This window comes from Cibotium barometz, chromosome 58 (assembly GCF_041138505.1).
Source record: "Cibotium barometz isolate CiBa-2024 chromosome 58, ASM4113850v1, whole genome shotgun sequence".
Lineage (NCBI taxonomy): Eukaryota > Viridiplantae > Streptophyta > Polypodiopsida > Cyatheales > Cibotiaceae > Cibotium > Cibotium barometz.
In genome coordinates this window covers 8,325,062-8,350,630 of record NC_141103.1, presented here as the reverse complement: position 1 = coordinate 8,350,630, position 25,569 = coordinate 8,325,062, and the positions used below count along the sequence as shown (strand labels likewise).

The 25,569-nt window shown below is 45.2% G+C and overlaps 1 protein-coding gene across 1 annotated transcript in view; it reads right to left on the bottom strand.

Moving 5' to 3' along the window:
* LOC147605860 (ubiquitin carboxyl-terminal hydrolase 18-like) overlaps positions 1 to 24,872 on the bottom strand; it is a 70,425-nt gene extending 45,553 nt beyond the window's left edge. The window contains exon 1 of the mRNA XM_086792388.1: positions 23,904 to 24,872. Coding sequence (XP_086648514.1) covers positions 23,904 to 24,337 — 434 coding nt within the window. The 5' untranslated portion in view covers positions 24,338 to 24,872. The remainder of the gene's footprint in view (positions 1 to 23,903) is intronic.
* Positions 24,873 to 25,569: the final 697 nt, after the last annotated feature.

Below are 25,569 nucleotides of genomic sequence, written 5' to 3'. Positions count from 1 at the left end.
ATGGATGGGTTACTGATGCATACCTAAGGGAAAATCCCTAAGGGTGGCCTGCAAGATTTTGAGAACTAGGTTTAACTGTGCGGAAGCGATAAAAATGATGTCTGACTGCATGACTGATGAACTGAACATGCTCTAAGGCTGGTTACCCTGTAACGCTCTGATACCAATGTGACATGAGAGAGCTTAAGACCGTCGTAAACACAACCTTAGTCTAACTAAACTGCACTTAATGATGTTTAGGAGATAGACAAATATGTGTCAATGCAATGCAGCTATATTAGATGATGAATGCGGTTACAATGAGATCTGAATAGATCTATGAAGCTGAATATGCTGCCTATATGCTGAATATTCTGATATGCTGAATGAACTGCTGTCCACTATCTTTCCCTTGTCTCCTGGGAAGGAAACGCTGAAGGGATGCTTTGGAACAGTTGCTATACTGACCTGATGATGAAACGCAGATGTACTCCTGTTACCTGGGAAGGAAACGCTGAGGAGAATAGATGTGTTTGCTGAAGCTGAAGTACTGAATGCTGATGATGATTCGTTGCTGAATATGCTGATGCGTTGGCTGGATATGCTGCTCCCAAAGCTTCCTGGAGGAGATGCGTTGGAGAACACCCTGCTGAATGCTGCTATGATGAGCTTGAAGTGCTGAATGGAGAGGCGCCTGTATATATATGCAGGAATGCTGCTGGTCGGCCAGCATAACTGCTGTCGGCCAGATGCAATGTCCACAACTGCTGGTCGGCTGCCCCATAAATGAGCCTAAAAATATCATAAATTAAACTATGTGATGCAGATGATGTGTACACTGTCGCAGGTGCCATTCCAGCCCCATACACTGATGTACAAGCTGAATTAAATGCTTTTAATGCCTGTAAAATGCCTATTGATACTTATGATGCTAAAATGATGCCATGTCACTGTACACCTGAATGGTGTGCACGTGACATTCCCCGCTGCTAAACTGTTGCTGGGTAGTATGCCTGGCACCCTTCGACTCCTCTGTGATCCTTCTCCTCCAAACCACTGCCCCCTTCTGTCTTCTACTGCCGGGACTGAGGCCGTCTGCAGGAGTGAAATCCTTTGAGCCGAGACTCTCGGTACTGCGGAACTGAATCGCAAATGCTGCTAAAACTGCCTGGAAGTACCTCACCCCTGACCTGCCTGTGGAAACCTTTCACCTACCATCTCCGTCGTTCCTGAAGCTCTGAATCTCCTAAGGCGATGTTGGAGCAAACTTCCGTCTTCTGTGGAAGAGAAACCCCCTGCTACTGCCAGTTGAAGCCCAAAACTTATGTCCTCCTTTGATGATGGATGTCATTCTTTCCCAGAGAGTTCATGGGCAACATGTATGCCTTGCAGATGCAAGATGGACTACTAAGATGACTGCTAAGATGTCTGCTATGCAAGCCATGTGCAACCCTATATGTTGTGCAAGAATGCAGATGGATGGGTTACTGATGCATACCTAAGGGAAAATCCCTAAGGGTGGCCTGCAAGATTTTGAGAACTGGGTTTAACTGTGCGGAAGCGATAAAAATGATGTCTGACTGAATGACTGATGAACTGAACATGCTCTTAGGCTGGTTACCCTGTAACGCTCTGATACCAATGTGACATGAGAGAGCTTAAGACCGTCGTAAACACAACCTTAGTCTAACTAAACTGCACTTAATGATGTTTAGGAGATAGACAAATATGTGTCAATGCAATGCAGCTATATTAGATGATGAATGCGGTTACAATGAGATCTGAATAGATCTATGAAGCTGAATATGCTGCCTATATGCTGAATATTCTGATATGCTGAATGAACTGCTGTCCACTATCTTTCCCTTGTCTCCTGGGAAGGAAACGCTGAAGGGATGCTTTGGAACAGTTGCTATGCTGACCTGATGATGAAACGCAGATGTACTCCTGTTAGATGATGAAACGCAGATGTACTCCTGTTACCTGGGAAGGAAACGCTGAGGAGAATAGATGCGTTTGCTGAAGCTGAAGTACTGAATGCTGATGATGATGCGTTGCTGAATATGCTGATGCGTTGGCTGGATATGCTGCTCCCAAAGCTTCCTGGAGGAGATGCGTTGGAGAACACCCTGCTGAATGCTGCTATGATGAGCTTGAAGTGCTGAATCGAGAGGCGCCTGTATATATATGCAGGAATGCTGCTGGTCGGACAGCATTACTGCTGTCGGCCAGATGCAATGTCCACAACTGCTGGTCGGCTGCCCCATAAATGAGCCTAAAAATATCATAAATTAAACTATGTGATGCAGATGATGTGTACACTGTCGCAGGTGCCATTCCAGCCCCATACACAGATGTACAAGCTGAATTAAATGCTTTTAATGCCTGATAAATCCTGATGATACTTATGATGCTAAAATGATGCCATGTCACTGTACACCTGTAGGTGTGCACGTGACATTCCCCGCTGCTAAACTGTTGCTGGGTAGTATGCCTGGCAACTTTCGACTCCTCTGTGATCCTTCTCCTCCGAACCACTGCCCCCTTCTGTCTTCTGTGCCGGGACTGAGGCCGTCTGTAGGAGTGAAATCCTTTGAGCCAAGACTCTCGGTACTGCGGAACTGAATGGCAAATGCTGCTAAAACTGCCTGGAAATACCTGAGTCACCCCTGACCTGCCTGTGGAAACCTTTCACCTACCATCTCCGTCGTTCCTGAAGCTCTGAACCTCCTGAGGCGATGTTGGAGCAAACTTCCGTCTTCTGTGGAAGAGAAACCCCCTGCTGCTGCCAGTTGAAGCCCAAAACTTATGTCCTCCTTTGATGATGGATGTCATTCTTTCCCAGAGAGTTCATGAGCAACATGTATGCCTTGCAGATGCAAGATGGACTGCTAAGATGACTGCTAAGATGTCTGCTATGCAAGCCATGTGCAACCCTATATGCTATGCAAGAATGCAGATGGATGGGTTACTGATGCATACCTAAGGGAAAATCCCTAAGGGTGGCCTGCAAGATTTTGAGAACTGGGTTTAACTGTGCGGAAGCGATAAAAATTATGTCTGACTGAATGATTGATGAACTGAACATGCTCTAAGGCTGGTTACCCTGTAACGCTCTGATACCAATGTGACATGAGAGAGCTTAAGACCGTCGTAAACACAACCTTAGTCTAACTAAATTGCACTTAATGATGTTTAGGAGATAGACAAATATGTGTCAATGCAATGCAGCTATATTAGATGATGAATGCGGTTACAATGAGATCTGAATAGATCTATGAAGCTGAATATGCTGCCTATATGCTGAATATTCTGATATGCTGAATGAACTGCTGTCCACTATCTTTCCCTTGTCTCCTGGGAAGGAAACGCTGAAGGGATGCCCTGCAAGATTTTGAGAACTGGGTTTAACTGTGCGGAAGCGATAAAAATGATGTCTGACTGAATGACTGATGAACTGAACATGCTCTAAGGCTGGTTACCCTGTAACGCTCTGATACCAATGTGACATGTGAGAGCTTAAGACCGTCGTAAACACAACCTTAGTCTAACTAAACTGCACTTAATGATGTTTAGGAGATAGACAAATATGTGTCAATGCAATGCAGCTATATTAGATGATGAATGCGGTTACAATGAGATCTGAATAGATCTATGAAGCTGAATATGCTGCCTATATGTTGAATACTCTGATATGCTGAATGAACTGCTGTCCACTGTCTTTCCCTTGTCTCCTGGGAAGGAAACCCTGAAGGGATGCTTTGGAACAGATGCTATGCTGACCTGATGATGAAACGCAGATGTACTCCTGTTACCTGGGAAGGAAACGCTGAGGAGAATAGATGCGTTTGCTGAAGATGAAGTACTGAATGCTGATGATGATGCGTTGCTGAATATGCTGATGCGTTGGCTGGATATGCTGCTCCCAAAGCTTCCTGGAGGAGATGCGTTGGAGAACACCCTGCTGAATGCTGCTATGATGAGCTTGAAGTGCTGAATGGAGAGGCGCCTGTATATATATGCAGCAATGCTGCTGGTCGGCCAGCATAACTGCTGTCGGCCAGATGCAATGTCCACAACTGCTGGTCGGCTGCCCCATAAATGAGCCTAAAAATATCATAAATTAAACTATGTGATGCAGATGATGTGTACACTGTTGCAGGTGCCATTCCAGCCCCATACACTGATGTACAAGCTGAATTAAATGCTTTTAATGCCTGTAAAATGCCTGATAAATCCTGATGATACTTATGATGCTAAAATGATGCCATGTCACTGTACACCTAAATGGTGTGCACGTGACAGGCACTTTGCATGGATTGCTTCTCCTTTGCATGATTTGACAAAGAAGAAGGCCGTGTTCAAATGGACTAATGTAGAGAGGAATGCATTCCTCAAATTGAAAGATGCAACTACTCATGGTCCACTGTTGATCGTTCCGGATTTGCAAAAGCCTTTTTGTGTGGAATGTGATGCATCTTGAAATTGCATAGGGGTTGTCCTTAATCAAGAGGGACATGCCGTGGCTTATGAGAGTCGTAGATTGCATGATGCAGAGCTATCTCTTGGCATTTATGAGAAAGAGCTCTTGGCTGTAATTCATGCACTTACTATATGGAAACATTACCTTCTTGGGGCTGATTTCACTGTGAAGATAGATCACCAGAGTTTGAGGTACTTTCTTACTCAAACTAAGTTGTCAGAGAAGCATATGAGGATGGCCAATTTCTCTCTATGTTTCATTTTCAGATCTTGCACACCCCGGGAAAGAAGAATGTAGTGGCCGATGCATTGTCACGAAAGCCGTATGTAGCAGCTATCTCGGTTGCCTCTCATGGGGACTTGTCTACCATGCGTGATTTGTATCGTACGGATGCTGATTCTGCCACTATTTGGGCTGATTTGATGGCTGGTCATGCACATGCCTCATATGTGATCAAAGAGGGTTATCTCATGAAAGATAATTGCCTATGTGTGGTGTCTGACATGAGGCAAAAGGTTTTGGATGAGTGCCGTGCTCCTCCATATGCTGGTCATAGAGGCATAATGCCTACTATGCACATGATTGAGCGGTAATTCTTTTGGCCAGGTATGCGGAAGGACATAGAGACACATGTACGTGCATGTATCACCTGTCAAAAGGTCAAATTTGATAGGCAAAAGGCACCAGGTTTGCTTCAACCATTTCCTATTCCCACGCAACCATGGGAAAGTATTACAATGGATTTCATTATGGACTTGCCACGTACCCAACAGGGTAATGATGCAATTTGGACAATTGTGGACAGGTTTAGCAAGCAAGCTCATTTCTTGCCGATCAAAAAGACCATCAAAGCTGAGCATATGGTTAAAATATATCTTGCACAAGTGTTCAAACATCATGGAATGCCGAAGTCCATTGTGGGGGATAGAGATCCCAGGACTACAAGTCTCTTTTGGCGGGCCTTATTTGATAATATGGGCACCAAATTGGACTTCTCATCAGCTTATCACCCTCAAACGGATGGGCAAAGTGAGGCCGCAAATTCAGCTGTGTTGGATCTCTTGAAATGTTATGTGGCGGATCAGAAGTCTTCTTGGGAGAAGTACTTACCGCTTGTGGAATTTGCATACAACAACACAGTGCATGCATCTACGGGAAAGGCCCCGTTTGAGATTGTTTATGGTAAGGTGGTTTTGCCACCCATCCTTCGCACAAAGGATGAAATATTTGCAGCAGCTGCTGATGAGTATGTAAGAGACTTGGATATTGCTTTTGCTCAAGTGCGGACAGCCATTGCAAGGTCACAAGACAAGCATAAAAAGGCTGCCGACAAGCATAGAAGGCAATTGGATGTTAAAGAGAATGATTCGGTATTACTGAAATTTGAGAAAGCAAGACTTGCAAAGAGGCCTGGCAAAGAGGGTGCATACCCTAAGCTTGCAACCAGGTACTATGGGCCTTTTCGAGTGATCGAGAAGATCAATGAAGTGGCTTTCAGATTGGCATTACCTAGTCATTGGCACATACACAATGCTTTTCATGTGAGTCTCCTTCGCAAGTATGTAGGGCCGGAGCCCAGTGAAATGGTCATTGAGGATCCACCAGAAGTGGATGAGCTTGAGGAGATCTTGCAGCCAGAGCAGATTGTGTATCACAAGGAACGCAAGCTTGCTGCTGCAGGCAAAGTTGTGAGGCGTTACCTTGTGAAGTTTAAGAACTATCTTCCCATTGATGCTAAATGGGTAGATGAAGAGTTCTTCAAAGATTGCCCGCATGTGCTTCAGACATATTTGGATGCATTTCAATTGCGGACAACTGTTTAGAAGCGGGGGGGGAATGTCACCATTTGGCCACCCGAATGGTTCACTCTTGCTTTCACACTATGTACATATTGGATTGGTGTCCATGGCTTATGGAATGTGCCTATGCATGTGATTGACACGTGTCATGCTGTATAGTTGGATATGATATTCTGCTGGGACTTGATGTTATCATGCCCGGAGTATCTGGAGGACTTGGCTTTCCGCTGGGACTTGTGCCTTTGTGTACATGCCCGAAAACGCCTGGAGGACTTGGCTTTCCGCTGGGACTTGTGCCTTTGTGTACATGCCCGGAGATGCCTGGAGGATTGGCCTTCCACTGGGTCTGGTATCGCATATACTTGCCTAGAAACGCCTGGTCTTATATGGTTTCATGAACGGAAATTGCTCATGCCAATGCTGCATTGCATAGCATCTTTATGTGCTTGCCTGCAAATGAAATTGCATGCTGTTTTCATGCTTGCATGACCTATGTGTAGTTTCGGGCTAGGGGACGCCCGCCCGTGAACCGTGCGTGTGAAACTGTCTGCTGACATGGTTGTGTGGCATGTGAACAAGTGGTAAGTATTACCCAATCTAGGCTCAAATAGCCCTTAGGACTTAGCCAATATTTATAAGTGAGTGCGTTCCCATTTCATTAAAGTTTGGGCGCCCAAAAGTCACTTATAAATTATGACCGCTTCCAAGTTCACACTCACTGAAGTCCCGAGGCGGACAAGACTCAATGTCCAGGACCTGATCCTCCCCTTTTACTCATAAATGGCATCTCCCCATGTCCCTTCACCTGATTGGACCCCAATTCACTTACTTATTAAGAGAAATTCGTGTTTTCTCTTCATGAGGATTTTTGGAGGCTGAAAACTCTGTTTTTCCACCATTTCTCTCCATTTTCCAAGCTCTCCATAGCCATACCCAACTTGCTAGGGTGTTTTCCAAGCTTCCAAGAGTGTTTCCAAGTGCTAATCACTCTCCTACTCACTCCCAATGACTGAAATTCAGCAAAACAGCTCTCCTTTTTGCTGTAATTTCTGGTCTTTTTGCTGAAAACCCTAATTTCAGCCTTCCTTTCTCAAGTTGAACCATAGGGGAAGCTTTCCCAGGGTTCCCTTCATCCTCTTGAAGACTTTTGTCGCGAAGGATTGCAGCAAATCGAAGATATCAACACTTCTAAAGCTTCCAACGCGAAGGCTTCCGCTTGCAACAACTTCTATGAAGACAGGTAAGCTAATTGGACAATGTGTTGTCATTACTTACTCAGTAGAAGGGCAGGACTCCTTGTTTAGCCGCCCTGTGTAGTATTTCTCTTGTCCTATGTGCTCTTGAAGATGTTGCTACCTTGCTTGGTAGAACATAGAGCCAATGGTAGAGAATAAGGGCACTGAAGTCGGGCCGGGCGTCAAGGCAGCTCCTTGGTGATCTACATCAACATACCATTGTTTTCTAAATGCTGAATTTCATATGCATTGGCATGGAGGATTTGGCAATGGATGCCCGTGAAGCTATGTATTGAATTTCTCCAATAGTAATACAATTTACTCAAGGGAGGGGTCGGCCGTTCCGGCTCATTGTGTGTCTCTTGTCAATTCAGCAATTTACTTCTTGTATTTGAGCAAGTGTCCTTCAAATCTTAGTGTATTTAAGTGTATTGATTAGCATTGTGTTCAACCAAGTTACAGTACCCCAGGGTGTCCAGCAGAAGGGGCGTCGTGACACTCCTTAAGAATCTTGGACCTAATGTCCGGGATCTGTGGTACACAAATTTTGTCATTACGAAACAGTAAACCATTCCGAATCATCCACTGGCGTCCTGCAGCCTAAATGGTAGACTGCTCAGTTCATCGAGTCTTAGTCAATCAATGAGCTCCCGTCTTGGATCTTCTGCCAAAATGGACCAAAATAACTATCAGTCCTGCAAAGCCCTCTCAATGACTGAAATAAGTCACTAGAAATCTCGGTGAACGACAAAGTATTCACCTCTCTAATTCGACTAAGCGCATCTGCAATACTATTCATGGACCCTTTCCGATAACGGATCTCAAAATCAAAATCTTGCATTAACTCTGCCCAACGAGCTTTCCTGCCTCTCAAATCATCCGCATCACACACATACTTGATTGACTGATGATCAGTCAATACCACAAACTTGGAGCCATATAAATAATGTCTCCAAACCTTGAGAGCATGAATCACAGCATACAGCTCCTTCTCAAGGGTTAGCCAACGAGATTGAGTGTCGTCTAGCTTTTTACTTTCAAAAGCAACCGGTCTACCATGTTGAAATAGAGCAGCCCCGATAGCATAGTCACTGGCATCAGTTTCAAGAACATAAGGCCGACTAGGATCAGGCAATGCTAAGATAGGTGCTTCCTTGACTTTATCTTTCAAAAGTCTGAAGGCCATATCCAAATCGTTATTCCAAGTGATAGGCTGATTTGACTTACGTCCACGACCTTTCAATAAGTCGGTCATCGGTAGTGTGAGCTGAGAGTACTCCCGTGCAGATTTCCGAAGAAAAACAATAAAACCGAGAAAAGAACGAAGTTGTTTCACTGTTCACGGTATAGGCCAGTCTAGAACCTTCTGAACTCGGTCATAGTCAATGCTCAATCCATCTCTAGTGATCTTGTGTTCCAAGTAAATGATGTCGGTCATAAAGAACTCACATTTACTTAACTTAGCATATAGTCGATTCTGTCTTAAATGATGTCGGTCATAGTCAATGCTCAATCCATCTCTAGTGATCTTGTGTTCCAAGTAAATGATGTCGGTCATAAAGAACTCACATTTACTTAACTTAGCATATAGTCGATTCTGTCTTAAAATAGATAAGACAATCGTGAGGTGTCTGACATGATTCTCTAGGAACACCACCACAAATTTTTCCAAATGTTCACAAAAAAGATCGTTCATCATTTGCTGGAAAGTGGCTGGATCATTGGTTAACCCAAAAGGTAATACGAGAAACTCGTAATGGCCATACCTAGTCCGAAAGGCAGTTCTTTCGACATGCCTTTCATGAATACGTATCTGATGATAGCCAGTACGTAAATCTATCTTCGTGAAATATTTCGCTCCTACTAACCGGTCAATCAGGTCATCTGATCTAGGGAGAGGATAACGGTTCTTAATGGTCAGCTTGTTCTATCTCTTGTAATCTATACACATTCTCCAGGTATTGTCTTTCTTTCTCCTAAGCAACACAGGTGCACCCCAAGGTGATTTACTTGGCCGGATCTGGCCCATCCTCAAATAATCTTCGAGTTGTTTAGCCAACTCATCTTCCTCAGCTTGGCTCATCCTATAAGGTGGAATACTCACAGGATGAGCGCCAGGGATCAGGTCAATACGATGATCTACTGCCTGTTCAGGTGGTAAACCCGATGGCAATTCCTTAGGAAATACGTCTTGAAACGAATCAAGTATCTTCTATAATTCTTTGCTTTCAAACACACTTAATTCATTTACATCCAAGGAAGGGATGAGAAAAGAAGAAAGTGGAATCAATACGCAATGGAAAGTAGTATACAAAGAAGAATCCATTATATTTCCAAAATATATTCCTCGTTGATTACGAGTGGCAGGCTCAGCACCATTACTTGGGAGGAGCTTGTGCCAATGGTCTTGGACCAAGAGGAACGTTTCACGAACCCTCCTCACAGTGGAGGTTCGGAGGCCTTAACTGGCCAACGGTCGAAAGGCCGGAATAACAACAAGGGCAAAGGGAAGGCTTCACCGGAGAAGTCTTCTGAGAAGAAGCCTGATTCAGAATGAGAGAAGCTAAAGGCCGAAAGATCTTGTAATGATTGTGGCGAGAAAGGCCACTACTGGAGGAAGTGCCCTAAGCGGACAGGGAAGAGTGCTGATTCCTCAGCCTCAGCTGCAAAGACTCGGGATTTGTGCAATTAGAGATGGTGGACTCCGATGCTTCATCATCTTCGAGCGAGGAGGCAGTTGGCTTCACCACGAAGGATACCCGGGAATGGATTCTCGACAGTGGTGCTTCCAGGCACATGACTCCATCCCGTGACTTCTTTCTAGATCTGAAACGGCAGTCAGGTCGCATTTTTATTGGCGATAACTCCACTATTCCGATACATAGTGAGGGCCGGATGGAGATTATTCCCGACGGCAAGGGGGGCAAGCATGCTTCCCGTGTTCTTTATGTCCCTGCTCTGGGTTTTCATCTTCTGTCAGTGCATGAGGTATGCAAGACTGGCTTTCGGGTGGAATTTGAGGAGCATTCAGTTGCTCTAAGGGACCGTGAGACTGGCCAAGTTGTTTGGGAAGGCGGTGTGGAGAATGGCATCTACAAGCTCTCTGCACTCTCCTCATTGACAGGTTCTCAGGTCGGAGATTTGTGGCACTTTCGTTTTGGCCACTTAAATGTGGATGCTTTGAGGCGCGCCTTCCGGGACCAGATGGTGGTTGGCATGCCAGATGTTGGTAGTAGGCAAGGACGTTGCAGTTCTTGCATACGTGGTAAGCAGCACAGGGAATCCTTTCCGAAGCAGGCTTCCAGGCGGGCTTCGAAACCATTGGAGTTGATTCACACTGACTTGTGTGGACCTCAACAGATACCATCTTTGGGAGGATCTCTCTATTTTATGCTGCTTGTTGATGATTGTACCAGATTCACGTGGGTCTACTTTCTTTCCCAGAAGGACCAGGCTTTTGCTCGGTTCAAGGATTGGCACGTGATGGTGGAGAAAGAGTCTGGATATCAGGTTAAGACTCTCAAAGCTGATAAAGGAGGTGAATTCTCCTCGACTGTATTTTTCAGATTTTGTGCAGATCATGGCATCAAAAGGGAACTGGCCAATACTGGATCGCCTTCGGAGAATGGAGTTGTTGAACGCAAGAACAGGACTGTGGTGGAGATGGCGAGGACCATGCTGGAGCATCGTGATCTTCCTCGTCCACTTTGGGGTGAGGCTGTGGCAACGGCTGTCCATACCATTAACCGATCTCCGACGACTTCAGTACCCCATATGACTCCATTTGAGGCATACTTTGGCAGGAAACCCGATGTCTCGCACTTCCGTGTCTTTGGGAGTGACGCGTATGTACATATTCCGAAGAAGCAGAGGGGGAAGCTTGACTCCAAGTCCCGCAAGCTGGTATTTGTGGGGTATAACTCTCTTTCCAAGGGATACAGGTTGTATGATCCAGAAAGGAACGAGATTGTTGTCAGCCGGGATGTGGTCTTTGACGAGCATGTTCCAGCATCCACTGTCGAGGAGCCGCCACTTCTTGGAGATCCAGAGGAGTCTGATGATGATTCCCAGTCTATCATTCCAGAGTCTGATGATGATTCCCAGTCTATCATTCCAGTTGATCCACCTCAGTCATCACAAGAGGTTGAGCCCGCAGCTGGAGTAGAGCCCCCGCGACCACAGGAGGCTCCACGATCTGTTCGAGTACCTAGGTGGTTGTTAGACACCCTTCGGGAGTCAGGTGTCACGGAGCTACCCTCCGAGTGGACCACAGAGGAGGGCCCTCGAAGATCACATAGAGTCCGAGATAAAAGCAACACAGCAGAGCTTCTTCAGGTGAACTATGCTTTGATGTCTCGTATCATGCGGGATAAAGAGCCCACTTCCGTAAAGGAAGCCCTTTCACAGGATACTTGGAGGAAAGCCATGCAGGTGGAACTTGATGCCATCGAGAAGAACCACACTTGGGAGTTGGTACCGAGGCCGTCGAAGCGGTCAGTCATTGGTGTCAAATAGACCAAATATGCGTCTGATGGATCAGTGGACAAACACAAAGCCAGGCTTGTGGCTAAAGGTTATGCTCAGCGGCCAGGCATCGACTACGAGAATACCTTTGCACTGACAGCGCGGATGTCCACGATTCGGACCGTTCTTGCCCTTGCTTCTTCTCAGAGGTGGCCCGTGTATCAAATGGATGTAAAATCTGCGTTCCTTAATGGTGACCTGCAGGAGGAGGTGTACGTTGAGCAGCCTCCAGGCTTTATTGTTCCAGGATCGGAAGGGATGGTTTACAGGTTACGTAAGGCCTTGTATGGTCTTAAGCAGTCTCCCAGGGCTTGGAATCAAAAGATTGATTCCTTCTTTATTCGGACTGGATTTCAGAGATCGGTTGCAAATCCGAACCTGTATCTCTTTCGGGAACGCGGCATGGTCACGCTTATCATCCTTTATGTGGATGATCTCATTCTCACCGGCGGTCATGTGGAGCACATTGGAGTGACGAAGGCTGCCTTGTCAAAGGAGTTTGAGATGACCGACTTAGGCTTACTCCACTTCTTTTTGGGATTGGAGATCTGGCAGACCCAGAGGGGGTTTTTCGTCTCTCAGTAGCGGTATGTTCATGAGTTGCTTGAGGCCTTTGGGATGGAGAACTGCAAGCCTATTACCTCGCCGATGGACCCGAACACAAAGTTAACCATTACAGATCCTTGTGAGCCAGTTGATGCCTCGCAGTACCGGAAGTTGATTGGTTCATTGATCTGGTTGCTAAACACCAGATTGGACTTGAGCTTCTCCGTGGGTCTGTTGAGCTCTTTTATGCAGACGCCATTGAAGTCTCATTGGGACGCAGGATTGCGGATCTTGCGGTATCTACAGAGTACGAAGGATCTGGGACTCTTTTACACAGGAGGGAATGGAGTCAGGCTCCAAGGTTGGAGTGACTCAGATTGGGGAGGAGATCCAGACACGAGGAGATCTACTTCAGGATACAGTATTACCCTCAGCTCAGGAGCAGTTTCTTGGAGCAGCAAGAGGCAGCCAACTATTGCCCTTTCTTCGATAGAGGCAGAGTATCGGGCTGCTTGTGGTGCTGCTTGTGAGGTTGTATGGCTGCGGAGGCTGCTAGGCGAGATTGGGTTTCCACAGAGGGAGCCCACAGTCATCCAGTGTGATAACCAAAGTTGTATAGCTATTGCTCGGAACCCGGTTTTCCATGCCCGGACCAAGCATATAGAGATACAGTATCACTTTGTACGTGAGAAGATCTTGGCCAGTGACATCTTGCTACTTTATTGTTCGACGGAGGACAATGCGGCGGACCTCTTCATGAAGTCTCTACCTCAGGCTACGCTCAAGCGGCACTCCAGCTCCCTTGGGTTGGTTTCACAGCCAGGAGCTGAGTGGGGGTGTTAGAAGTCATCTCCTGTCTATATTTATACACCAGGGCCTCTGTTGTGGGTGTGCCCGCCCTGTATAAGGTGTTTTATCATTTTTCCACACTCCCCGTATTTTTCCCTATTTTTTTTCATTTTTTCTAGTGGTGGGGAGGGTTGCCAGAGGATGGCAGGAGCACTCCAGAGCTGGCCGACTGTCCCAACAGCAGTCCTGCTGCTGCTGGCCGACTGGACACAGATACGTCGTGGACATTCTGCTGCTGGCCGACTGGACAGAGATCAGTCGTGGACATTCTTCTGCTGGCCGACTGCATTTATGCAGTCGTGGGCACTTTTTATGCTGGCCGACTGCTCTCCCAGGGGCATATAAATAGGCCCCTTGCCCCCACCACTCATTCATTCAGTTTTCTCGGGATCTTGTGTATAGAGAAGAGTTTACACACCTATCTCTCTGTATTTCTTGTGCTGTTTATTTTCTGCAGTCTACTTGCTCTTGTCTACCCAAGTTTGGTTATCGTTTCCGCTGCATATTCTGACAAGCTCTATGGTCTTGGAGCCTGGATCTAGTGCAGACGTGCACCTGCTTTACGCAGCCGAGGCCGACAGCAATCTCGAGGCCCGCAAGGGCAACTTCGTGGCGGTATGGGACGTCGCGAGGAGGAGATTGGTCGGTACGTCAACCTAGTTAGCTCAGCTCGTGGCTCAGTGGGGACAGCCAAGACTGTGGGCTTGCCCACGGGCTGTCATGGTTGGGAGGTGAGTCAGGCCTGCACCCCCTTGTTTGTTTGTTCGTTTGTTTGCAGGTTTCGAGTCTCGAACCAAGATCGATCACGAGGGGATCCGTAGGGATTTGACACACAATGAGCCGGAACAGCCGACCCCTCCCTCTAATAAAGTATATTAATCTTGAGAGCATCAAGTACATACTGTCATGGGCATTTCTGACCAGATTTCCATACCAATGCATATGAATACAGTATTGCAAACAGGTGGTTGTCGATGTAGACTTACAACCCACACTACCCTCTCAAGTGCCCATGTTCCCTACCATCTGCTCTCTATTGTTCCACCAACACATGGTAGCAACAATCTGCAAGAGAGCACGTAAGACAAGAGAACACTACACAGGGTAGCGGAAGTCTTTGCGATGGAAGTCCTTGGAGTGTTGAGATCTTTGATTTGTTGCCTTTCTTCGCGACAAAAGTCTTCAAGAGGATGAAAGGAATGTTGGGAAAGCTTCCCCTATGGTTCAACTTGAGAAAGGAGAGCTGAAATTAGGGTTTTCAGCAAAAAGACTAAAAATTGCAGCAATAAAGAGAGCGGTTTTGCTGAATCAGTCATTGGGAGTGTGTAGGAGAGTGATTAGCATCCGAAAACACTCTAGGAAACTTGGAAAACACCCTAGCCAGTTGGGTATGGCTATGGAGACCTTGGAAATGGAGAGAAATGGTGGAAAAACACAGTTTTCAGTCTCCAAAAATCTTCATGAAGAGAAAACACGAATTTTCTCTTAATAAGTAAGTGAATTGGGGTCCAATCAGGTGAAGGGACATGGGGAGATGCCCATTTATGAGTAAAAGGGGAGGATCAGGACTGGACATTGAGTATTGTCCGCCTCGGGACTTCAGTGAGTGTAAACTTGGAGCGGTCATAATTTATAAGTGACTTTTGGGCGCCCAAACTTTAATGAAGTGGGAACGCACTCACTTATAAATATTGGCTAAGTCCTAAGGGCTATTTGAGCCTAGATTGGGTAATACTTACCACCTGTTCACATGCCACACAACCATGTCAGCAGACAGTTTCACACGCACGGTTCACGGGCGGGCGTCCCCTTACCCGGAACTACACATTGGTCAAGCAAGCATGAAAACAGCATGCAATTTCAATTGCAAGCAAGCACATAAAGATGCTATGCAATGCAGCATTGGTATGGACAATCCCCGTTCATGAGACTATACCAAAATAGACGTGCTCCAGGCAAGTACACAAGGTGCCAGACCCAATGGAACACCAATCCACCAAGCATTTCCAGGCATGTACACGGAGGCACAAGTCCCAACGGAAAGCCAAGTCTACAGTATCACATGAGTGGCATCAATCCCCGGCATAAACAACTGCCATGGATACCAGTTTAATGTACATACATGATAAGAAAGCACGGGTGGACCAATTGGGTGGCCAAATGGTGACATCCCCCTTGGCTTCTAAACAGTTGTCCGCAACTGAAAAGCATCCAAATATGTCTGAAGCACATGCGGGCAATCTTTGAAGAACTCTTCATCTACCCATTTAGCATCAATGGGAAGATAGTTCCTAAACTTCACAAGGTAACGCCTCACAACTTTGCCTGCAGCAAGCTTGCGTTCCTTGTGATACACAATTTGCTCTGGCTGCAAGATCTCCTCAAGCTTATCCACTTCTGGTGGATCCTCAATGACTATTTCACTGGGCTCCGGCCCTACATACTTGCGAAGGAGACTCACATGAAAAGCATTGTGTATGTGCCAATGACTAGGTGATGCCAATCTGAAAGCCACTTCATTGATCTTCTCGATCACTCGAAAAGGCCCATAGTACCTGGTTGCAAGCTTAGGATATGCACCCTCTTTGCCAAGCCTCTTTGCAAGTCTTGCTTTCTCAAATTTCAGCAATACCCAATCATTCTCTTTAACGTCCAATTGCCTTCTATGCTTGTCGGCAACCTTTTTATGCTTGTCGGCAGCCTTTTTATGCTTGTCTTGTGACCTTGCAATGGCTGTCCGCACCTCAGGCATTGTCCAGGCAAACAAGACAAATCATCCAAAGATAAAATCAAAGTCATGTACACACATGAGTACATTATATTGGAAGAAACACCCATCTGCTCAATTGTATCCGATAAAATGTCCAGGGATCATGATCCTTACGGAACCTTCCGGAAACATAAATACAAAAGATCTCCAAGATAGCTAGTCCCAGAGACTTTCATCATGTCAGACTCCATTGCCATACATGTACACCATGTCAGGCCCCACAAGCCACACATGTACCATCATGTCAGGCTACACCAGCCATACATGTACTGTCATGTCAGGCTCCATATGCCACACAGACACCATGTCAGGCTACACCAGCCATACATGTATGTCATGTCAGCCTCCACATGCCACACATGAACAGTAGAAAAATAGAAGCTATAAGGAATTTTGTGACATTCCCCCCAGCTTCCAAGCAATTGACCGCAACTGAAAAGCTTCCATATAGGCCTTCAAAAGTTCCGGATAATCCGCAAAATAATCCTCGTCCATTCAATTTGCATCCATAGCCGAATACTTTTTAAACTTCACAAGATACCTGCGCACTAGCTTGCCACCTGCATGCTTGCGCTCTTTATGAAAAACTATCTGCTCAGGTTGCAATACCTCCTCAAGTTCCTCCACTTCTGGTGGATCTTCCAAAACTGGTTCCATAGGAGGTGGTCCCACATAAGGCCTTAGCAAACTGACGTGAAAGGCATTGTGGATTTTCCAGTGATCTGGCAATACCAGTCTATATGCCACTTCATTTATTTTCTGCAAAATTTGGAATGGCCCGTAATACCTATTTGAAAGCTTTGGAAATCGGCCTTCCTTACCTGGCCGCTTCCGAAGACGTGCTTTCTTTAACTTTAGTAATACCCAATCACCTTCCTTGAATACCACCTCTCGCCTGTGTTTGTCAACTGCCTTTTTCTGCTTAGCTTGAGATCTTTCTATGGCTGTCCAAACCTGCGCAAACGCAGTATCCAAATCATGGACATACTCATCTGCTGCAAAGATTTCATCTTTTGTTCGTAAGATAGGTGGAAGCACCACCTTGCCATAGACTATCTCAAATGGAGCCTTATTAGTTGAAGAATGCACTGTGTTATTGTATGCAAACTCAACCAATGGCAAATACTTTTCCCAATCTGAGTTCTGCTCAGACACATAACACTCAAGCAAGTCAAGCACAGCTGAATTTGCTATTTCACCCTGACCATCCATCTGAGGATGATAGGCTGATGAAAAACTCAACTTTGTGCCCATATTATCAAACAATGCCCGCCAAAATAAACTGGTAGTCCGAGGATCTCTATCCCCCACAATAGACTTCGGCATGCCATGATGTTTGAAAATTTGAGCTAAGAACAACTTTGCCATGTGCTCTGGCTTGATTGTTTTCCTCACAGGAATAAAGTGTGCCTATTTGCTAAAACGATCTATAATATTCCATATAGCATCATTTCCATGTGCCGCTTTCGGCAGATTCATAATGAAATCCATAGCAATGCTTTCCCATGGTTCCTGTGAAATGGGTAAGGGTTGAAGCAAACCAGGTGTCTTGTGTCTGTCAAACTTGACTTTCTGACACACTATGCACTCTCGCACATAAGCTTCAATATCCCTGCGTAGAGCTGGCCAAAAGAAATATCTTTCCAAAGCCTATGTAGTAGCCAGAATACCACGATGACCAGCATATAGCGAAGCATGACACTCTTCCATAACCTTTTGGCGTAATTCACGTAACGATTCTGCATCATCAGAAACCCATCTCTAATCGAATAAGATGAGACAGCAGTACCATGATTCAAATCAGCCCAAATAAGCTGAAAATCTGAGTCCAAAGCATACATATCTCGCATCCCTGATAAGTCTTGATGGTAGGCGGTAGTTACAGCATGCACTTGTGGCTTGCATGACAAAGCATCCGCCACCAAATTCTTCTTGCCCGAGATATGCAAAATCTGAAAATGGAACATGGACAAGAAGTTTGCCCACCTTAGATGCTTTTCCGAGAGTTTACGCTATGTAAGAAAGTGCCGTAAACTCTGGTGGTCTATTTTTACCATAAATTCAACCCCCAAAAGATAATGCTTCCATGTTTGAAGGACATGAATAACGGCTAACAACTCTTTCTCATAAACCTGCAAATACAATTCCGCATGTAGCAGGCGGCGGCTTTCAAAAGCCACTGCATGTCCCTCTTGGTTCAAAACAGCCCCCAAACAATCTCCACATGCATCACACTCGACCACAAAAGGCCTATGCAAATCTGGAATGATAAGAACTGGCCCTGATATGATGGCATCCTTCAACCTCTGAAAAGCTGTCTTTTCGGGTTCCAACCAACGGAATGCTACTTTCTTCTACCTTAGATCACGTAACAGTGAAGCTAAGAAAGCAAAGTGTCGAATGAATCGACGATAGTACGAGCATAAACCAATAAAGCTCGTAACTTGATGCACATTCTGCAATTCTCGCTAATCCTTGATTGCTTGAATCGTTGCGGGATCCATGCGTACTCCATCCTTGGAAACAATATGCCCTAAATAGTGAATTTTTGACAAGAAGAATTCACTCTTCTTCCCATTGATGAAAAGCTTATGTTTCCTTAGCTCTTCAAAAACAATGGCAAGATGCTCTTTATGTTCAGCCTCACTCTTTGAGAAAATGATAATATCATCAAAGAAAGTTCCTGTGAACTTGCGGTGAGGTCTAAAAATTATGTCTATCATTCTATTTTGACAGTAGCAGGAGCATTCGTAAGTCCAAATGGCACAACCAAATACTCATATAATCCAAAAGATGTTCGAAAAGCCATTTTGTGCACATCTTGAGATACCACTCGAATCTGATGGTAACCACTCTTAAGATCAATGCGACTGAAACAAGCAGCTCCCTTAAGTTTATCAAGAATATCATCGATTCGAGGAATCGAAAACCTGTTCTTGATAGTAATCTTGTTAAGGGCCCTATAATCAACACACATTCTGTATGTCCCATGCTTCTTATGCACAAGTAAAATTGGAGAACAATAAGGCGAAGAACTTGGCCTTATTAACCCCTTCTCAAGTAAATCATTTACTTGAGTCATGATTTCCTCCTGTTGGGCAGCACTCACCCTATAAGGAGGTCGGTTAGAAGGAGAGCTCCTAGGGATTATGTCAATACAATGATCCTCTGGCCTCTCTAGAGATAACTGTCCTGGAAGTGAATCGGCAAAACAATCAACGTATTCACTTAAGAAATCAATCTTATCTTGATCTACGAGAGATACAGCATCATGCTCAACATTATCACGTACAAAGACCAAGTAAGAACAAGCTGATTTCTTTATTGCCTTTGAAATAGATATATGGCTTACGACGGGTATGGTACTCCCAGTAGTACCCGCATCAATACAAACTTCCCTACCCCTATAAGTAAACATAATTTTCTTATCTTTGTGCAAAATCTTGGGATCCAATCGGTAATACCAAGGCATCCCAAGTATCACATCACATCCCATAAGTGGTGCCACAAGGAAGTCTTCATGATCCAAATATCCATGTATCTGTATGCAAAGCTTCCCAATGATGGGAGTGACCTTAACTTCCTTGCCCTCAAAGACAACATCTGCATGAAATTCCATGCCCAATTCCTCAGGCTTTAACCCCAGAGCAACAGCCATCTGTATGGATATGAAGTTATCTGTTGAGGCATTATCAAAAAGGAATAAAGCTGTTTGGTCCTTTAACTTGCCCCTTGTATGAGCTGAATTCTTGTCTTTTTGATGCTCCCTTGCCATGCAACTCCTCAGAAATAGTTGCTAAGTATATGAGCTCCTGTAAGGTGTTGTGGGGATACACTGCAAGGCTCTTTTGAATGATTCGTTGCAGCCCTGACTCAAACTTTCTTTTCTTCTCATCCTCACTAATCGTCATGAAAGGTGTGACCTTGAGAAGAATCTGCCAAAACTTTGAAACATAAGAGGAAACGGATTCGCCTTCATCCTATGTTAGCCAATCCCATTCCTTTCGTACATCCTCCTCAAACTGAGGAGGAAGGAACTGATCATAAAATTGCTCTTTGAAAGCACTCCATGTACGGGCAGCTGTCCTATCTAAAAGCTTTGCCATCCACCAATCACTTGCAATCTCTTTAAGATGCATACCCACATGCCTGAGCATAGGTTTCTCAGTAAATTCCTCGGTGCAAAAGGCTATTTCAAATTGCCTTATGAAAGCAAGTGCTTTGGTAGTATCCAACTTTCCATTATAGCTCTCGAATTTAATGTCCTTGTCCCCTGATTTGAACTCTTTGGCTTTCTTGCCATGACGGGCATCCCGACGCTCTAATACATCATCCTCCTCGTCATGCCTACGAGGACGACGATGCCCAGATCTAGGGCTGATTTCCCGCCTAACACCTTCCACTCTAGATGGAACTTTAGGAGCAGGAACATACCTAGAAGGTGGAGATACCACCGACAATGCATGAAGATCTTTTGCATCTCTCAAATGGGCTGAAAACCCCTCATCATCCCCACGAGCTGCATGTCGATGCTCCTCGGGCTGAATGCCCCCTCATATCTATTGCATGGGCTGCAAGCCCCCTCAAAACACTTGCTCGGGCTGCATGCCCACTTACATGCATGCCCTCTTACATCATTGGTGCGGGTTGCATGCCTCTTATCTTCTTCCCGCATGCGGCGAATACAAGTGATAGAGTCCTCCACAGAATGATCATACTGGCTCGCCATAATGTATCTTTCAGCTTTTCAAAAAGAAAAGAATTTTTTGTGCCCCGGAATCGCTCTCTACCAGTTTCCCAAGCATGATACCGAATAGACTGCAAGGGTGCAACAGTGCCCCTACACAGACAGGAGGGCCACGAAGTCTTTCCACATGCTCACTGCCGCTTAAACCAAAGGTAATCTCTTTCGAGGCGCGACAATAAGACGAGGACAACCTCAGAATCCCAACCTTCTCTCACGGATAATGACTCCTTACAGCCATATCCAGCATCATATTAGGCACAACTGTGTAGAAAGCCATGCTCTGATACCAATGTAAACGGAAGGGGCAACTGAACACGGAAAATCTAATCAATCATGAAATCTGAAAATACACATATGCATGCCAGATAAAACAAGATGAGAATTTGCACAGTACACCACACTAGGGGCCAGAAGATGGGCTGACCCCCCGCCCCCCCCCCCCCCCCCCCCCCCCCCCCCATTTTATGGTTGGATTACCAAAAAGGAGTCTGCTTCCAATACAACTTTGCGGGTGCCCAGGGTTCACCACTGGCTGCACCTGTTTCTTCCAATACAATATGAAAACAAGAAAACATCACATGAACTGAATTTGCTGACAATACTCAGCACAAGTGAGCATTCCCAGCATCAAGCACATGCAGGACAACTACGGACAGCCCATAGCACTCCCACATCCGCCCGGGATAACTCAACATCATCTTCTTCCTGTCTGGCTCATAGAGCAAGTCGACCAGCCCTCAAAGACTTTTCAGCAGTCAACCAGCCCTTAGTGGCCACAGAAGAAAGCGACCAGCAGTTGTACACAAGCCTGCAAACCTCCGATCGGAAGGAAAACTGTCTAGAAACCCACGACCAGCTTTTCCTCTCTGTTTTTAACCTCTGTTCAAGCTGTAAAAGGTCAACCCAACTCCAAGAAGACTCAGAGAACCAAGCAAAGCCTCCTCAACATTCGGGAGGGCCAAATAGGCCATTGGAAAGGAAGCTGCCTTCAAGCACCCCCAACAACAACAACAACCAAAAAAAAAAACAGAAGCCTAAGGGAGCTTCACTTGACTGAGATTATATGTAACCCTAAGATTACTTCCGTTCATACCAAAGTTCTTGATCACAGCTCTTGCATGGATTGTAATTTTAATATGTTTTTGGACCCAATGATCCCAACCAATTTTATTCAATAAGGTGAGAGAATTGCAAACAAGGGACTCTCCAATGCCCAAAGCCTCAAGTTTCAACTACTAAGCTTAGAACCATTGAGAACATGTCTACGGCAAAGCTTGCCTACTTGCAATATAGAAATTTAAAGCCTCGTGTCTGTAATGGACAGGAATAGGATTAGGAAAAAAAAGTATGTTGTCCAAAAATTTGAGGTTTTTAATAGCCTGAAGAAGACACCCCTCATCACCTAGCTTTTTGCTAGGCCCTAAGGCTTACCAGTGACCACTAGTGGCTTAGTTTAGAGAAATCCAATCCCCTAGGAGAATGTTACATCACATGTATTTGTAGGATACTTCAAAAGCCAGGTGTGTAAAGACAGAGCAAAGGCGGGCAAGAGGAGAAGAGGAGAGCTTAAGGCGAAAAAGCAGGGTGGCGAGAGAGATTAGGGCAACATGAGGGGGATTCTTTTTTTTTGGAGAGGGCGGGGGGAGAGCTCAAGTCACAAACAAGAACTCGAGTATAGTGTGCACATGACATCCCCCCCTACCTAACTTGGAGCAATGAGGAACGTGATGCACCTTCGCTCTAACTTCACCTAGATAGTCACTCTAACTTCACCTAGATAGTCACCTCGCCACTCGTGTTTTTCCCTTGCCTGTCAAGAACTGGAATGAAGCTACATGATGTCAAAGGACACGACATCCCAAGTATCACAGAACCGGTGGAAATCTGATCTCTCTAACCTGAACATGTGGCTTCAGCTTCCAAAAAACTGACTACCCAAATGGACAAACGAGTGGAAACCACTTCCTCCACAATCAGCTTGTAGGCACTTCTCCATGTTTTCAGGCTTTGCTTTTGACTATAGATCTTGCATCGCCAATCCCACTCGACGGCCACCAGATCTGGACTCGCCTCCAGTATTGGAAGTTCTTAACTTCTCTGGAAAAACCCTCTTGCTGAGTTTTTACCACCAGTGAACTGACCACCATAGTACTTTGGTACATTGGTCAACTTTGTCTGCACTTGCCAATGCTGCTTCTCAAGCTTGGATCTCTCTCCAACAATCCATGAAAATTTCCATTCATCCTTTCGTCCTCAGGCCTCAGCACTCCTTTTTCTCCTAAATTCACCACGCCATTTGTGGCTGCATTAGCATCTCAGGGTGTTGTTGCATGTGTTGCACATCTGACCCTGCCAAATGTGGAGATGCAAGCCCAGGCCAACAAAGTTGCAATGTTTCTTGGCAGGTTTCCTTGACAAATGCTTCAAAAGGAGGCCCCCACAGCTTTCTATCAACCAAGCAAATATGTAAAAGAAACTTGATGATTGCAGCAGCAGGAGCAGTTCACTACCAGAGAAGCCCAACCTAAGTTGAATGCACTCTCTACTCCATTCTCCCAACAATGCTACGTGACTTGTGATGATGTCGTGGCCTATTAGAGTAAACCTACAGCAGTAAATTCATGCCAATGGTAGTTGATGCATGCAACAACACCTTTAAGGATATCATAGGTCATAGACGTGTATCTTGCAAAGTCTTCCTTCAGTAAAAACAGTGAAAAGGTGCCTGGAAGGCGTATGCAGCAAACCACTATTATCAAGTGCCCTCTACTCTAAAAAATTTGACATTAATTTTCTTTTGGTTGCTATAGATGGGTACAAATTTTACACACACACACACACACACACACACACATATATATATATATAATTGAGGTCATAACTGAACTTGATATGAGGAGATTTAGATTAAGACTCTGTCTTAATAGCAATTCTTTATAACCTAAAAGATGAAAAAGACTTGTAAACTGACCAGTACTTGACCGCTTTGCATCTGGAGCATTGCTTCTTGGTTGGGGTCGAGCATACAGCACAAACACCGAGACCTGTAGATGCGTGGCTGCTCCCTGAAAAAAATGCCTGCTTCACAAATGGGCTGCTATCAGCAGTAGGGACAGGCCCAATTGCTGCTGTTGTAACAGGAGGACGATGGCTGGTGATCTGAGGTGATGAAGTGTGGTTTTCAACAACAAAGCTGCTTGTCCGTGAGAGCATGGACGAGAACTCCTCTGCTGCTTGCTGCTCTGCCCTGGCAACCTCTTCTGCTGCTAATCTCTGCAATTTGAGGATTTCAACCTTGCGTGCTGCCGCCGCCTTAGTGCGATTAAGGATGAAGACAGACACCACCACAACTAGAGCAATGGCCCATAGAACTGCTGCAATCTCAACATCCCCCACCTCATGCATCTAAAACTGATACTTGGCGCTCGCCTCGCCGGCATCAATGTGGCCGAATGATAGAGTGGGCGATGCCAGGAGTGAGCAGAAATGGGTAAGTTTGGTTTAGGCATGCAGAACCCAAATTAGGGGCAGAAAGGGGGGGCGCTTCTGCTCTAGGGTTTTATATCCAGATGGGAGAATTTTCCTGTTCTATGAAACCTTGTGGATCCAGGTAAGGCAGCTTCTGTCTGCAGGAAATCTGGCCAAATCAACTAACCAACATGTGAAGGTTTTCAACATTTATCGGCGCACAGCGGCAGAGATGGGGAAAATGATGCAGAAGCATTGGCCGTGTTTGATACAAAACCTTATTTGTTCTGGAATGAGACTTTTGCTTGTAAGATGTAACTAAAAAAACCCTTCAAACGTCAAAACAAAACCGCCCTGATGACACTTCGCCACCGTACACGAGTAAAGGCAGGCTTTCCTTCAGAAAGAGGCTGGCTTCGACCAAGACTTGTTTGTGTGCGTGCGTGTATTTCTAAAACGGCAAAATGAAGGTATCTTGAAGTTTCTTAAAAGGGGCTTTGTATTATTTTATTTATTTTTATAGTTGTATAATAATTAAATATATCAGGACTACCCGCCTGACAGTTTCCTGCGGCAACAGACCCTGAATTCGTAAGAAAGCCTCTTGCAAAACAGGTGCCTAATCTAGATTAAATCTAGTTTAAAATCGCCCATAATTTTGAGTAACTGCACCCAAAGATATAATCGCCCACATCTGAGAAACCCAGATTAAAATCGCCCATAATTTTGAGTAACCGCACCCAAAGATATAATTGCCCACATCTGAGAAACCCAGATCAAAATCGCAGAAACCCAGCTGTAATTTGTAATCCTAACTGCTAAAGAGGCTTGATTCTGCCCACCCAACTGCTGTTTTAGATGAAATCCCGCAATTCTCCCCCACCCACACACAAAAACCAAATGCAAAAAAATGGGGCCTGTTTTCGATGCCCACAGTTGGAACACGAATCCGAGCAGTTTGAGAGAAGAAGACAATGCAAAATCTGCTCATGCTGGATGGAAGCCTAGCAGCAAAGTGGTATAATAAATAGTTTGTGGGTGCTGGTCAATTCCAAAAGAAAGGTTTTCCAATCCAATGCAAAGCTGTATGGAAGGTGTTGCTTAATTTAGCAACAAAGGGGAGCGGGGTGAGAGAGAGAGAGAAGCAATTTGATAATAATGAGCATGTT